General features: G+C 44.0%; 1 protein-coding gene across 4 annotated transcripts in view; it reads right to left on the reverse strand.

Moving 5' to 3' along the window:
• CAPN3 (calpain 3, (p94)) overlaps nucleotides 1-11,292 on the reverse strand; it is a 29,733-nt gene extending 18,441 nt beyond the window's left edge. For all 4 annotated transcript variants that reach the window (XM_010580047.1, XM_010580045.1, XM_010580043.1 and 1 more), the window contains exons 1-4: nucleotides 10,713-11,292; nucleotides 3,101-3,170; nucleotides 1,110-1,228; nucleotides 341-474 (exon numbers count right to left, since the gene is read on the reverse strand). In XM_010580047.1, coding sequence (XP_010578349.1) covers nucleotides 341-474; nucleotides 1,110-1,228; nucleotides 3,101-3,170; nucleotides 10,713-11,006 — 617 coding nt within the window. In that variant the 5' untranslated portion in view covers nucleotides 11,007-11,292. The remainder of the gene's footprint in view (nucleotides 1-340; nucleotides 475-1,109; nucleotides 1,229-3,100; nucleotides 3,171-10,712) is intronic.
• Between the last annotated feature and the right edge of the window lie 2,550 nt (nucleotides 11,293-13,842).

Below are 13,842 nucleotides of genomic sequence, written 5' to 3' on the forward strand. Positions count from 1 at the left end.
GTATGAATACAGGTATGTAAACACACATACTAAAAAAACCCACAAACCATCTGTTTGGTAAACCACAAATTAAAAGTTTTAAAACATGCTACCTGCACACATGAAAAAAAAAAAAAAAAGTTGAGAATCAAATATAGACCTCTGAATGAGTAACAAAACCCCCTAGAAAATATGCTTTACCCCATCCCCAATTCTGAGGCATGAGATTCTATGGGGAAAGGCACTGGTATGTTCAGAGCCTCTCTATGTGCTCATTGTAAGTCCTGTACGTGGTGGTTTAACCACATCCCCAGCCAAAGCCTCAGTGGGGAGCCTGGCATGGTCCAGCAGGTTGTTTTACTTTGCATAGGCCTTTTCCAGGAGGGCACTCCAGAACTCGTTGCGCTGGGAGGACTTGGTAAAGACCAGCTGGTTGTTGTACGTCGGTAAGCAGTCATCGATGATGACGTCCACCCAGTCTCCATAGCGCCAGAACTGAATAAAGGCAAACAGAAAAAAACTGTGGGTTGACTTGGTGCAGGGGGTGAGGAGCCTGGCTGAAAAGCCAGGCTAAGTGAGCAGAAATGTGGAAATTAACTGCTTCCTAATGTGGCAAAAAGTGGTGGCCGTCGGGAGGGGGGCAGCTGTAATGAATTCCCTTGGGCAATGCGTGCAGGACAGTGAGAGGTCCCTTAGGAGAGCCAAGGGAAATGCGGAAAGCAGTCAATCTTCTCTGAATAAGTGGTTCTTCAATAACTTGTTTTCGACTTGTTTTGTGGGCCTAAAAACAGATGCTCTTGCCAACTACCCACATGTCTGTGCTGGGTAGCACTGCAACTGAGCAGCGAGGCAGGACCAGGCCCCTGTTGCTATTCCTTATGTGCAGGACACAGCGATCTGCAAATGCTTCCTTAGTGGGTTAATGCTCCCTAATTGCCTGTATGAGATGGCCTTTCTGTGATTGCCCTGTTGGAAGAGTTTGGGGTGAGGCAATTCGATCCGTCTTCCTTCCCTGCTGCCAGTCACACTTCCAAAGGGTGGAGGAGCAAGAGGGAAGAGAGTACTGAGAGATGAGCTTTCTCCTGGCTAAATACAGTTACATCTGCTTCCCGCTAGATGAAGGGACTCACCTGGAAGTGAAAGATGCCAGCATAGTTTTGTATAAAGGACTGGTCGTGAGGTATGACTCTACAGAGTAGTTTTTTATTCAGCGTGAGGCAAGCGATGGCAGCCAGGAACCAGCAGTCACCTGTAAATGAGCAGAAGCAGCAGACAGAATGAAGGAACAGAGCAACTAGAATCAAAGGGAAGACCTGAGATACTGCAAAATGACACGTTAATTCTCAGCAGAGCATGCCATCGCCTTTCAGGAGAGGGCTCTTCTCCATGTGCTCTGCGGTACTTTAGCACTTTATTTATTTGTGCTCTGGAAACGCTCATTGGCATCATTCATGGCTAGGTATGTGCCTGTTAAATAGATGATGTTTGCTGTAATTTAGAAAAAGCCTACAATCTGATGAGCACTGTTATCTCTGTTAGGCTTTCACATGGGACAGGGAAATCTTATCTGACTTCCCTCACTAGTTCCCCTTCCAAGCTTAGGACAGAGACCAGCTGAGAGAGAACTCTCTGGCAGGTGGAGCTCTGTACAGCTGAGGTTCAGTCTCTCATTTTCATTTGCTGCTCTCAAGATAACCCGCTGTCCCAATCGTCATTCTGTGGGGCCTCTTTCCTGCTTCATTGCTCTGACATGTTTTCCTCATTTTGAATCTGTGTCTGCGCTGTTGTAAACACTGTCCCCTTCTTTAGCGCTTTTCAGTTCCTGCTTCAGACTCTTGCACAAGTTTGCTGCCACTGTGGAAGCTTTGGGAAAGTGACCTTCTCCCATAGTACTTCTGTGTTCAGCAAAGGATGCCTCAACCCTTAATTAAAACCTCCCAGCTGCTACTGTAAGAGATGTTATTGGGTAAGCTTGCCTGACCAGTGTGTATTAGTGAGGTGAGATAATTATATGAGGTAGTAAATACTAAACCTGATTGCAGGGAGCTGTAAAAGAAATTTATTAAATTGGTGGAGTGATAAAACATATAGAAATACATATATGTATATATTTTGGAAAGTCGACTGTATACATCTAGCAGTATATTCTAAAAGTTACCTATTTCCCCTTAGGAAGGATGTGGGGTCCACTGTGAGTTTTCTAAACCATCCAATGTTCAGCAGTAGTCAAAAAGGTAAAAAATGCTATGAGTAGTTGGGGAAGGAATGGAAGACAAAAGAGAGAACATATTATGTACATAAATTCATTTGTGTCCACACCTTGGCAACTGTGAAATTCTGATCACCTCAAAAAGAAAGGCAGTTTTAAATAAAATAAATGAAAGAAAAAGTACTGGGAAGGTGATGAGGACACTCAGAAGCACAGAATAAAACTTAAATGAAAAGATTAACATACATTAGGATGTATCAGCTTAGGAAAACGATCACAGGAGAAGTTATAAAACCGTGAAAGACATGGGAAAGCTGAGAGGGGACTGACTTCACAAAGCGGTGCAGGTGAGTGCTGCATGGACAACTGTTGCAGAGGCATCACTTGTACCTAAGTAGTGGCTCTATATATCAAAGTATCTTTGAGCATCTGTGCTTAAGGCCTTCAATATAGGGGTTGTCCTTGAGTACAAGGCACACTTAGCTGGAGGCCTTCAGAAGCTCCTGTATGGAAATAACAGGACCAAATACCTGAAAAAATACAACAGTAGCTGATTAGATTTTTCTCTCAGTCAAATAACTCCTTCTCTTTATCTTTTATTCTTGTCTTAACTAATTTTGTCTCTCCTCAAAGCCTGAAAGAAAGGCCTAACTGTGTTTTGTAACACACTCATGATATTAGTTCATGAAAATCAAAACAACCTGCAAAGCATCTGTCGCTTACAGTTCTTCCCTAGATTGCTACTAGGCAGATATCAATGATTTGCTATAGAGAGAGGGAATTAGTAGATGTGTAGTGGTATACTGAGACAGAGGACTTCAAATGTCTCCTTGGAAGCAAAAGAAAATTAAGTGAGAGCTAAACTATGATGCAGACTTTTTGAAGTGCAGAGGTGAAGTAAGAATTTCATACCTAATTCTCCTTGGCAGATATCTGTTCTGTTGGCTCCACCGATAATAAACCGTGGATTCTCACAGATTTCCTGCAAAATATAAAAAGATGGATGAGCAGGAGAAGCATGCATTATGATGCCTGTTTGCCACAGAAATAAAGGCTGGTTTAGAACAATGTTTTCCTGTAGGATAGTTTGCAGATATCAAAATCTCTTGCAGAGTTTTCAGCTGCAGAGTTTCACTACGAAAATGTTTTGGAATCTGGATGTTCCAGACTTCAGCCAGAGTTTTCTCCATGTATCTACAGGGTCTAATAGCTAGCCTGGGGGGCTTCCTCTGTATGAGGTGCAAACACATTAAAATGAGAAGAATAGGGAAAAATATTTTTCTATACAACAATGAAAAAAAACAAACCACTGGAGGTGACAGGAGAACAGGTGGGTGGAAAGAACATCAGGGGACCAGATTAAAGTCTTTAAAAATGACTGCAGGTTTAAGGTGTCCAATCTGCAATAACTAATATGCTGGGGTATTAATAGGGTTGAAGAATGCATTCCATCAGGAATGAACCCAAGTAAAACCCCTCCTTAAAATTTGCCCAGGATCAGATGTTTAATACTCAGGAATAATCAATTGCTGGTTAAGAGATTTTACTCTTCTCCTCATGTTGCAGTATTTAAGTGCCAATGCTGCATTCAGAAATGTATACAGGCATCATCTGTCTCTGAGGACAGGGAGATCTTCTTTTGTCCTGCATTAGGACAATGTACTGGGTTTCTCAGTATTTATACTAGTACAGAATGGGCACAAGATGCTATACAGGCATAAATAATTAAGGAATTGCAGTAGGGAGGGAAGGACTACGTAGGAACTACGAGCAAATGAGGTGGGACTATTGCAGGGTTACACAGAACCTTTTCTATATGGGACAAAGAACCGTGGGGTATAGGAAAGCCAAGGGAAGAAGTAGGTACAACCTGTCCTACAGAGACAAAAAAAGTCTCTCTTTATGCCACCTCTCATACTCAAATACTTGGTATGGTGAAGAAAAAGAAGACACTTAACTTTTGGGCCCATTTCTTGTGAGGGTAAGGAAAGAAAGATATTGCAACTTGAGGACCACTTCCCTGAGCAGCTGCAAAGGGGGAAGAAGACAAAGTACAGTCCAAGAACCCCATCTGCTGGAAGATGGCAGAGCTGGAGTGGGAAGGAGAGAGAAGAAACAACTTGCAATTGCTTGTGTGGCAGTACAGGCAGCTGATGCTACCTCTGTGGTCTAAAGCTCCTTTTCCATGTCATCATGGTAGCCCTGGATTTTCCCAGACTCGTGTTTCAGGTCTAGTAGTTTCACTTGGCTTGAGCCCACTTTTTTGCTTCTTCAATAGTAATCAGCAGAGTTGCTTTGATGTACGTATTTGGATTAGTCATATAGTCAGATAGAGAGACCAGCTTCCGGCTCCCCTGGCAGTCACCTTATTCTCTTCGAGGGAGGGAGTGGAGGATTTGACTTGTTATTTTGGGCCTCGGTCAGCTGTCCTGGGGTCCGGTTCTGTCAAGGCAGCTGTCTGAGATGCCTTCATGCTTTTCTCCACCCACTTGCTTTGTTGAAAATATTCTTCCTCACATTGCTGTGGTGCTCTCCTGAAAACTAGCTGAGAGATGCCAGGTTTTTTGTTTGCATTTTTTTCAACCTTTATTACTGTATTTTAGCTTGATCCTGCTCCTATTGAAGTAACAAACTTGAAATCCAGCATGCTGTGTTTTAGATGAAGGTAGTTCATGTTCAGTTTAGAGGAAAGTGCCTAAGTGTTTCCAAATATTAAAGGTACAATGATAATTGTTCCTCAGAGCAATTTATTGCATCTTGGGCTTGTTTGCTTTGGAGGATGGTTGGTAAAGGAATGCAAAGGAAGGAATCACACAATTGTCGTATGGACTGATTTAGCTATGAGAGAAGTGCTTTTCTTGCATTTCTTTATGGTGGCTGGGTGTGTTTAGTACACTGTGGATATGTGTTTAATATTGTATTACTGTAGCTCATCTCCAGCTGTGCTAGCTGTGCTGAGCACAGTTGAAGTTACAGGGAAAGGTTTCAAGGTCTTCCAAGGCTGATGAGAAGTACTCAGTCAGAGCGAGATGACCTGGTCTTCAAGATGCTGGTGGCAGGTCTGTCCTTCCACTCTTCCTGGCTGAGCAAGGGATTGCTCTTCATCTCTTGGGTCAAGTTATCGCAGAGAATCCCAATAGGCTGCATTTCACTGATACAATTATTCATCTAGAAAGAGTCACATCTCATCTGAGTGCCTGTTGTGGCAATTAAGCACCCCTCAGCTGCTCGCTCAGTCCCTGGCCCACCCCCACCCTGTAGTGGGATGGGCGAGAAATCGGGGAAAGAAAAGTAAAACTTGTGGGTTGAGATAAAGACAGCTTAATAGGACAGAAAAGGAAGGGAAAATAATAACAATAATAATAGAATATACAAAACAAGTGATGCACAATACAATTGCTCACCACCTGCTGGCTAATGCCCAGCCAAGCCCCGAGCCGTGGTGCCCCCTGACCAACTCCCCCCAGATTATATACTGGGCATGACATAATAAGTATGGGACACCCCTTTGGTCAGTTGGGGTCAGCTGTCCTGGCTGTGTCCCCTCCCAGTTTTTTGTGCACTCTCAGCCTCCACTGGCAGGGCAGTATGAGAAGCTGAGACGTCCTTGACTTAGTCTAAACACTGCTTAGCAACAACTAAAACATGGTCGGTGTGTTATCAACATTATTCTCATCCTAAATCCAAAACACAGTGCTATACCAGCTGCAAAGAAGAAAATTAACTTTATTCCAGCCAAAACCAGGACAGTGCCTTAGACTGCCTTGGTACTATCCAAAGGACCTTTGTGTTCACTGGGTTGATTCAGTTTGGACTGTAATTTCATTACAAAGGGTCCAAGTTACAGCAAGGGAGACAGAATCCTAGGAAAAAAAACATTAGTAGTGCATGCTGCTTTCTGGGCAGAGGGTACTTATGAGTCAGTTGGAAGGGAGCACTGGAAAATGCAAAGGCAGCATGCAACTAAAAATGGCATTTGACCTTTGTTGTATCTTCATTAGCTTTTCTTCTGTGTCAGGAAAAATCCTCCAGTCATCTTATACTGTTGCAGCAAAAGGCATTCATTCCTTTAAAATAAACTATGGCATGCTAAGTAAATTCCCTAAACTGATCCTATCAAGTAGAGGAAGCATCTTCTTTGGCCTGCCTAAGACAATTTGTAGCCTCATGCTTCTTCTCCCTTGTCCTCTCACGGTCTAGGCCATGCTATTAAATGGCTGTGCTGCAGGCTTCAAGGCAGAGGTTGATGTTGCCAGGCTGCAAGCTGGTTTTAGAGTTTTCAGAGTTGGATTACCCTCATCTGAAAGTCTTGCCTTGGTGACACTAAATGCTGTCTTTGCTTTGTGGTACTGCCTGCAGAGGCGCACGTTCTGTGATTACTAAATTCAAATAGCTTCCCACCTGTCCAGCAGATGATCTGACTAGATTTCGTTCTAAGCAAAATCCACTAATCTGCTGCCTTGATTTTATTTGTATTTGTTATGAAAAGAAAGCTATTTCTGCTGATTTTTCTCGGCTATGGAGAGGATCACCATAAGGAAGTCCCCGAATCTGATGGTTAATGCTGTGACCTCCTGGCTGTGAGCAAGGAGAATGACAGTGGTGCATTTGAAAGCACAGTGTCACAGCAGAGCCTTCCTGTTAGATGTCCTAGTGTCATTAGATCCAAACAGGACTGCAGCAGGACCTCTCAATACTCTGCATTATGTTATAATACAGACCTTTTCTCCACCCTCAAATATCAACGACCTCGTCCCAGCTCTCTGCTGAGAGAAGCTCCCGCAGGCAGCATAGGTGTGGGAGGCTGAGGCTGTCAAGAAAGCTGAGCACAGCCCATCACTGAGCTGGATATAACCTGGTGCAGGTGAGAAAAGGTCTTTGGGCTTCTCTTACCTTCCATGGGCGAGCAAATGATTTAATATCATGCATTAACTGAGAGGGATTTTATTTCCCTTCTACGTACCTAAACCGCGCTCATGCATACTCTGAACAGAAACACTGGATGGATCCTGCAGCTTTTGCCAGGGAAATTTGCAGGGCTGTCACTTGGCTTTTGCCCGAATTGAGCATTAGGAGGTCTGCTCTGCGCATTCATGTCGTGGCACGGCAGTCACTAGCTGGGTAGAATTACAGGGGCCTTCTCGCCCCCCCCATGCCAAGGCTCACAGCTGCCCTGTGTGGCAGCTGTCCTTCTGTCGGTAAGGCACAAGACCAGCCCTCGTGCCCTCGCAGCAGTGGAGGCCGGTCATTTTGGGAGGTGGCAGGGGAGGGCCTGACCTCTGGGTAGCCCCGACTGCCAAAAGAAGAGCCTGTAGGGCCAGACGCCCGAGAGCGAGGGGTAGCTGTGGGGCTGGGATGCTGGGCACCTCTCCCCACCTCAGTAACAAATTCCAGGAGCCTCAAGGAAAAGGTTGACCCACAGCACGGCCATCGCCAGGGGAAGCGGAGGGAGCCCAGGTCCCGGCAGCCCACACGTGGGAGGGGGATCTGCCCACGCCGGGCTCAGCGGGTGCCTCGGCTCGGAGCCGGGAATTGGGGGAGCGTCAGCCACGCATCTGACTTGCTGTGACGTCCTCGTAAATCCCAGGCGCAAAAGTAGACTCGTAGCTTTTCCATATGTCAGCACAGTGTGCTGAGAGCTACAGCGAAGAAGCGCTGTTCGGCTGAGGAATGGCACCGTCGCCAGCGCTTGGGTATAGGGTTGGGAACCGGCAAACACGTGCCCTTTAGATTAACTATGTGATTCCTCAAATAACACTTGGAGCTTCCGGAAAAACTTGCACTCAACAATCCCACGTGGATTCGTGTCATTGCAAATAATGGTCATTAAGGCCAGCATTAATCTTTCATGTATATTACATCCTCATACACTAATCTCATGTGGCGGGGCTAGAGCTTGGGTACAAATGGATCAGGTGGCATGACTAAGGGGACTCGGGAAGCCAGAGGCAGTGGGGAACAGGTTGCCTATTTATTTCACAGCTCTTTGTTTTAAATGAGGTCTTACAGCACATTGATCACTCGTTTATTTGCTATTTCTGGGTGTATGTGGCATATACAATACGCTATAGAAATCGGGGAAAGGATCTAGAGTGAAGCCTGTATTAGGATATTCTCTCAGGACTTCTGAACCGTTGGATATTTTGTTTTCTTTTAGAATACATTATCAAGTCTGATTGAATTCAAGCTTGACCTGAATTTCAAAGTGATTAAGAATTATCACTTTATAAGACTATAGTTTATGAGCTAGTTGCTTTCTTTGCCAAAAAAATGCCATTGCAGTTTAGTAAGAACAGAAGTTATCCGTATCTTTACAGACTATTACAAAACATGGCCTGTGCAGTTGAATCTTTGAATTCGGTACTTCAATGATTGCTTTAATGTCTTAATAAAATACTCTTTAGCCCAGTATTACTACTTTATATTAATTTGACTTTATGATGTTCTGTTAATGTGTCTGTCGTGGCTATTCATGTATATAATGTTACCAGACAAGTCCTTCTACCAGTACTATATAACTTACAGTTTCAAAGTCCAGTGAACCGAAGTCCTGGGTCAACCTGAGATCAGCACCAATAGATACGGGTCTTTTGCCTCAGCGCCCAAGAGAAGACTCACTTGGCAATTGTGGTATAGATGACAAGGTAGGGGACACATTATAAAAGGAGAAAGCATTATATGTGAGTCTCTCCTCTTTGGGGACCTGCTGGGCACAGCAGGGACCTGAATTACTGGGTTTGTTTTAAAACAAACACATTTGCAACAGAAGGCACGGGCATCTCTACAAATCAGGCCCGGTGTGTCCCCGGCAGGACAGCCATCTGCATCAGGGTCAGGACCGACTGGATCCATGATCCCACAGCATGGCAGTACTGGGCGGGCGCAGGCTGCAGCTCTCTGGATCTCCTGCCTCTGCTCTACCTGCAGCTGGCACCGCAGATACATCAGGAGGCTGAACGCTTGTGTCAAAAGAACACAGATAGCTTTGGTTTTGATATTTAGGTTGTATTTTGAGTCTTACATGTTCCCCAGCTTGTTGTTGCTACATGAGTAGTAAGTATAGAGCTTCCAAACTTATTCATTAATGAGTGGCTTAAAGAAACATCTTTGGGATAGAGACCCTGAAGTCTGAACCTTCCCAAAACAAAGGCTTGATCTGTGCATACTCAGTAATATTAGATAAGTCTGAGGTTACCTTGTGCTTTTTAAAATGTTTTGATGCTTTCTCATCTGCCCACTCACAGTCTGTCTGCCCCAGGGTGCTGGCACTCATCCACTGTACTGCTGTATTGCTTTCCCCTCCGTTGAAATGGGGGAAATCCCATCCCTTTACGACTGACTTGTGGCTGCATTTAACTCATTCACACACATTTCCAGGGGCTGATGCAGCCCTGGTGATGATGAAGGAATGACAGAGCACACATGCACAGGGCAAAGCAGATGGGGGACGCGCGTCGCTCCCTTCACGTTGCTCGCGTTGTTATTGTGGCAGCAGCACGTGGCCTTCCTCTGCATCTCCAACACCTCCCCGCGTGAGCTCCCGGTCTTTCGCTGTTCAGTTACGTTCCTGTGGTTTTATCTGTCACCACTGACTTTGCCATTGAAGCACACATTTGGGTGTTGGGGAAGGATGGCAGATCTAGAAGAGGCAGCCAAAACCTGCCAGAGAGGGGCAGCTGGGGAAGCTCCTCAGAACCACGTCCTTGCTGCTGGGCAGAGGACAGCAGGGGCCGAGGCAGTGACCCGGGGGCTGCCTTGCCGGGGGGGAGCAGCTGCCCAGCAGGAACGACAGGGAAAGAGGATAATTCTTCCTGTGGTAGGACGGGGAATCAATTGGGAACGGAGGAATTAGTCCTTTCCCTGTGAGAGACTCGGGGTGGGAAAGAAGAGGAAGGCTGGCTGAGGAATGCCCACAAGACAGGAAAAAGAAATGGGATTAGTAGGTAGGATTGGGTCCTCGCTAGTGATTACAACACCCACGGTCATGGTAAGTGGATACTATGCTAAACAACCTTTGCAAGTCGGCTAAGCAATGTTGAGAACAAACAGCTGAATAGAAGCATGTTTCAGAGCATAACATGTCCTTTTATTTTCACAGATTACTTTAGTATTCCGCTGTTTTCCTAAAGTTGTAAGTGAAATAAGGTAGCGTTTAAAAATTAAGCGTCAGCAAACCCAATAACCTGTTGCAGAATGAGGAGAATTTTTCTTTGGTAGTTTCAGACAAGAAAATCCCTAGCAAATCATGCAAGAAGAAAATTAAATTCTGTATTCCTTTTTCTACATATTTCATTCCATCTCCTTTTTTTGTTTCATTTTGGTTTATTGTATTTCAGTCATTATGTACGCACTCTCTGAGCTTCCACAGCCCTAGCTAGTTATCTTCCAGGAGAGCTCTAAGGAAATATATTTCCAGCTTATTCCCCAGACCTCCCCCGACACACACTTTCTGCAAAAATGTAAACTCCTGGTGAATACTTCAATTTACAGAAAGTAAAAGACACTCAGCAAACATGTTACTCACACGTGGTCTTTTCCATTCGAACTTGATGGGGATTTTCTGGCTATAGAAGAGGGAGGACTCATTCGGCGGGAAATCAGGATCTTCATAGAGAATGTTCTGCTCCAGGCACTTCTTGTGAAGCTCCTCGTAGGTCTTCTCCTTTACTTTGATAATGGGCTGGTTGCGACTTATAATGGCAGAATAAATCCCCCCTGTGCCCCCACCCGCACCTTCAGTTGTAGTGCTAATAGTAGCGCTGGGAACCGACCCAGCAGCCGTCTGCTGAGCCACCGCTGCATTTATGGCGGACGGCATGGGAGTCGGGCTTAAAGCAAATGTTGAAAGAAAGCAAGATCTTGCAAACTGGAAGGAAATGCGAGGAAAGAGGAAGTTGCTGTGTAAACCGCGTTTTCTATCTGTTGAAAGTCTCCTAGTCAAATTCGCAAGCAACAAAATCCCATGCAGTTGAGCACGTTGGGCATCCTCTCAAAGGGCAGTATTTTCTTGACAGAAATCAGAATTTATTCCTTGATGTGGAACAAGATAATCTGTTGGCTAACTCCCGTGCCTGAGTTGTAGTATCTATAGCAAGTGTGTGTGCCTGCCCTGTGCGTGTAAGTGTCCAGAAGGGACAAGCTTTAACCGGTGAAATCTAAAAATAACTACAGGCAAAGAGTGAGAGAGAGGGAAAGTGAGAGGGAGGGGGTTAGTGAGATGGTGTCAGTCTTCTGCGCAGCTCGTGCCGAGGCCAGTCGTGTTCCTAGGACAGGGTCCATGTGTAGGCTGACTCCTGGTGCAAGTGGCTCGTCTTTTCCTTAAGTAGAGAGAACAGTGAAACTGGAAGCTAAACTCCTGCTGGTTTGGGAACGTACTTATGAAGTACTGCCAGCCAATAAACTAGTCCTGACACTCCTGGAGGAACTGTTGTACTTGACTTGTTGTTTCTACCCTTTGCTGCAGAAAAGATATACAGAGATTTTTTACTAGTGGAGGGGATTATCTGAAGACATGCTCTTAGTGGTGAAAAAGGTAGTCATTTGATGTTACTGCGGTCAGGTCAATACCTGCCAGCTGGGTTTGGCTCCTCTAGAGAGCAGCTTGCTAGCACTAAGATTCACCTGGTAATAGCTACCTCCCATGTAAAAGGCACCTTTTCATATAGGGTCAGAAAAGTTTATAAGGGGCCCAGCGTGGAAACCGGGACATTCTGTGTGTGTTAAGATATACCAATCTTAAAGGAGACACCTGACTTCGCACATTTATTTTGTCACGCAACAGTGGGATAAGGCACAAATTCACAGTCTCTGTGAAGAAAATCTAAATGCACATTGCTCTTCTCTATAACCCAGTTCTTTAAAAGGTGACATTGTTTATGTGTCAATAAAAGCCCCCTAACATCTTGATTTTTCTTTGATTGGGAAGTCTTAAATCACATGATGACATCAGTGTTATTTTTGCCAGATGACACTAGTCTCTGGACTCTGGCTCATGTACACATTGCTGACCTTCTGCCCTAGTACTATGGTGTTTTCCAAAGCACTGATTACTTTTTCTTTTTCAGCCACTTGCTTGCTTTACACATTTCAAATCAACAGTACAACAGACAATATCTACAGCTCATTAAAAAAACTCCACTAGGGGAACTTTTAAAGAAGGTAATATAGTTGGCAAGCTTGACCAACCTCTAGGAGTATTAATCCTCAGTCTCCTAATGGTGGCCTAAATCCTTTATTTTATCATGAATGCAAGCCTTCTTGCACCAACTGGGCAATCGAAAAGGAGAGATTGAAGTGTTTGTGGAAATAGGAGTGCAGTTGTTTCAGGGTCGGTTGTCCAGATGCAGAACTGATGACTTCCTCATTACATTTAGATGTAAGGATTGCAGGTCTCATGTTTGACATTACTTTGCAGGACAGCTTGGCAGAGCCATGTGTCACTTTCCAGGATATTTCAAGAGCAATGCAAGCAGTGAGATGCAAGGGCCTCTGACTGCACAGCTTCAGCAAAAATGCTCATTTTGGGGCCTGTGCATAAGTTCATTCTTTCATATTCTCCCTTCTTGCCCAACACACTAATTCATCTATTATGTCTCGTACACAGAGCTAGCTCTGTTTTGAGAAGAATGTAAGTAGCACAGGTGTGATATTTGACAAACTCATTGTGGGCTGCTGGGGAGGATCAAGTGAAGGATTAGCAGTGGGGTTTTTTTTCTTTTTTTTTCTTGGGATGATCAGCAAGTGTCAGGGTATGACCTGCTGCTGTTTCAGCTAACAGTTCAGCTAGTGCCTGCATACCGAATTCCAGGTGGGCATGCACTTCTCAATTCTAACCCCATGTTGCTCTTTACAGATGTTCAGGTGTATTTTGTGGTTATAGCTGTTCAAAAAACAGCTTCTCCTTATTTTTTACTGGACAGATGGTTTTGTTACGTAGCTCTTTTCTGTGAGAAACAGCGCTTGCTAGTAAAAGACAAATGGTGTTTTTAAAGAAACACAATTTACCATAGGGAAGAATGGATGTGTTGTCTGCTACAAATGGCAAAATAAATCTTTTGTCCATTAGGAATTAAATCACCTTTTGCGATGGAATTTCTTGCAAGCAGAAGTACTTCAATAGCTGATCTGTTCAGACAGAACAAAAGTAAACTACATGGATGATAACCTTTCTTTTTAATTTTTATGAAATTTTATCTCCAGTTGTTTTCACTCATTGAATTAATTTCCTTTTTTGTAAAGGTATACTATGAATTTCTTTCTTCGTTTATGGCATAAATATGTGGAATAGTATGTGAGTTGCTACAAATATCAATGTAAGTGATATTATTTGAAATTTATTTCCTCATATCTAAAGACACAACTGCTAAAATTTTCAATAACTAATTCCTATGGAAATCCATAGAAGTTAGGTACTTCATACCACTGAAAGTTTGACTCGTGAGTACTTACTATAGTGCAGATATCATACTGAGGGCCAGAGTATAAAAGCTAGTCATTCACTTTAAGCAGGTACCCTCGGAATAATACTTAGTAGTGATTCTCAACAGTAGAAAGAAGGTTGGAAGGAATAAGGCATATAACTTGTTTCATTATTACTTTATTTCACTCACTTTCCAACTTCAGAAATACCAGTTAAAATGTTTCATTAAAACGCT

The sequence above is a fragment of the Haliaeetus leucocephalus genome, unplaced genomic scaffold (genome assembly GCF_000737465.1).
Source record: "Haliaeetus leucocephalus isolate CR32 unplaced genomic scaffold, Haliaeetus_leucocephalus-4.0 Scaffold696, whole genome shotgun sequence".
Classification (NCBI taxonomy): Eukaryota; Metazoa; Chordata; class Aves; order Accipitriformes; family Accipitridae; genus Haliaeetus; species Haliaeetus leucocephalus.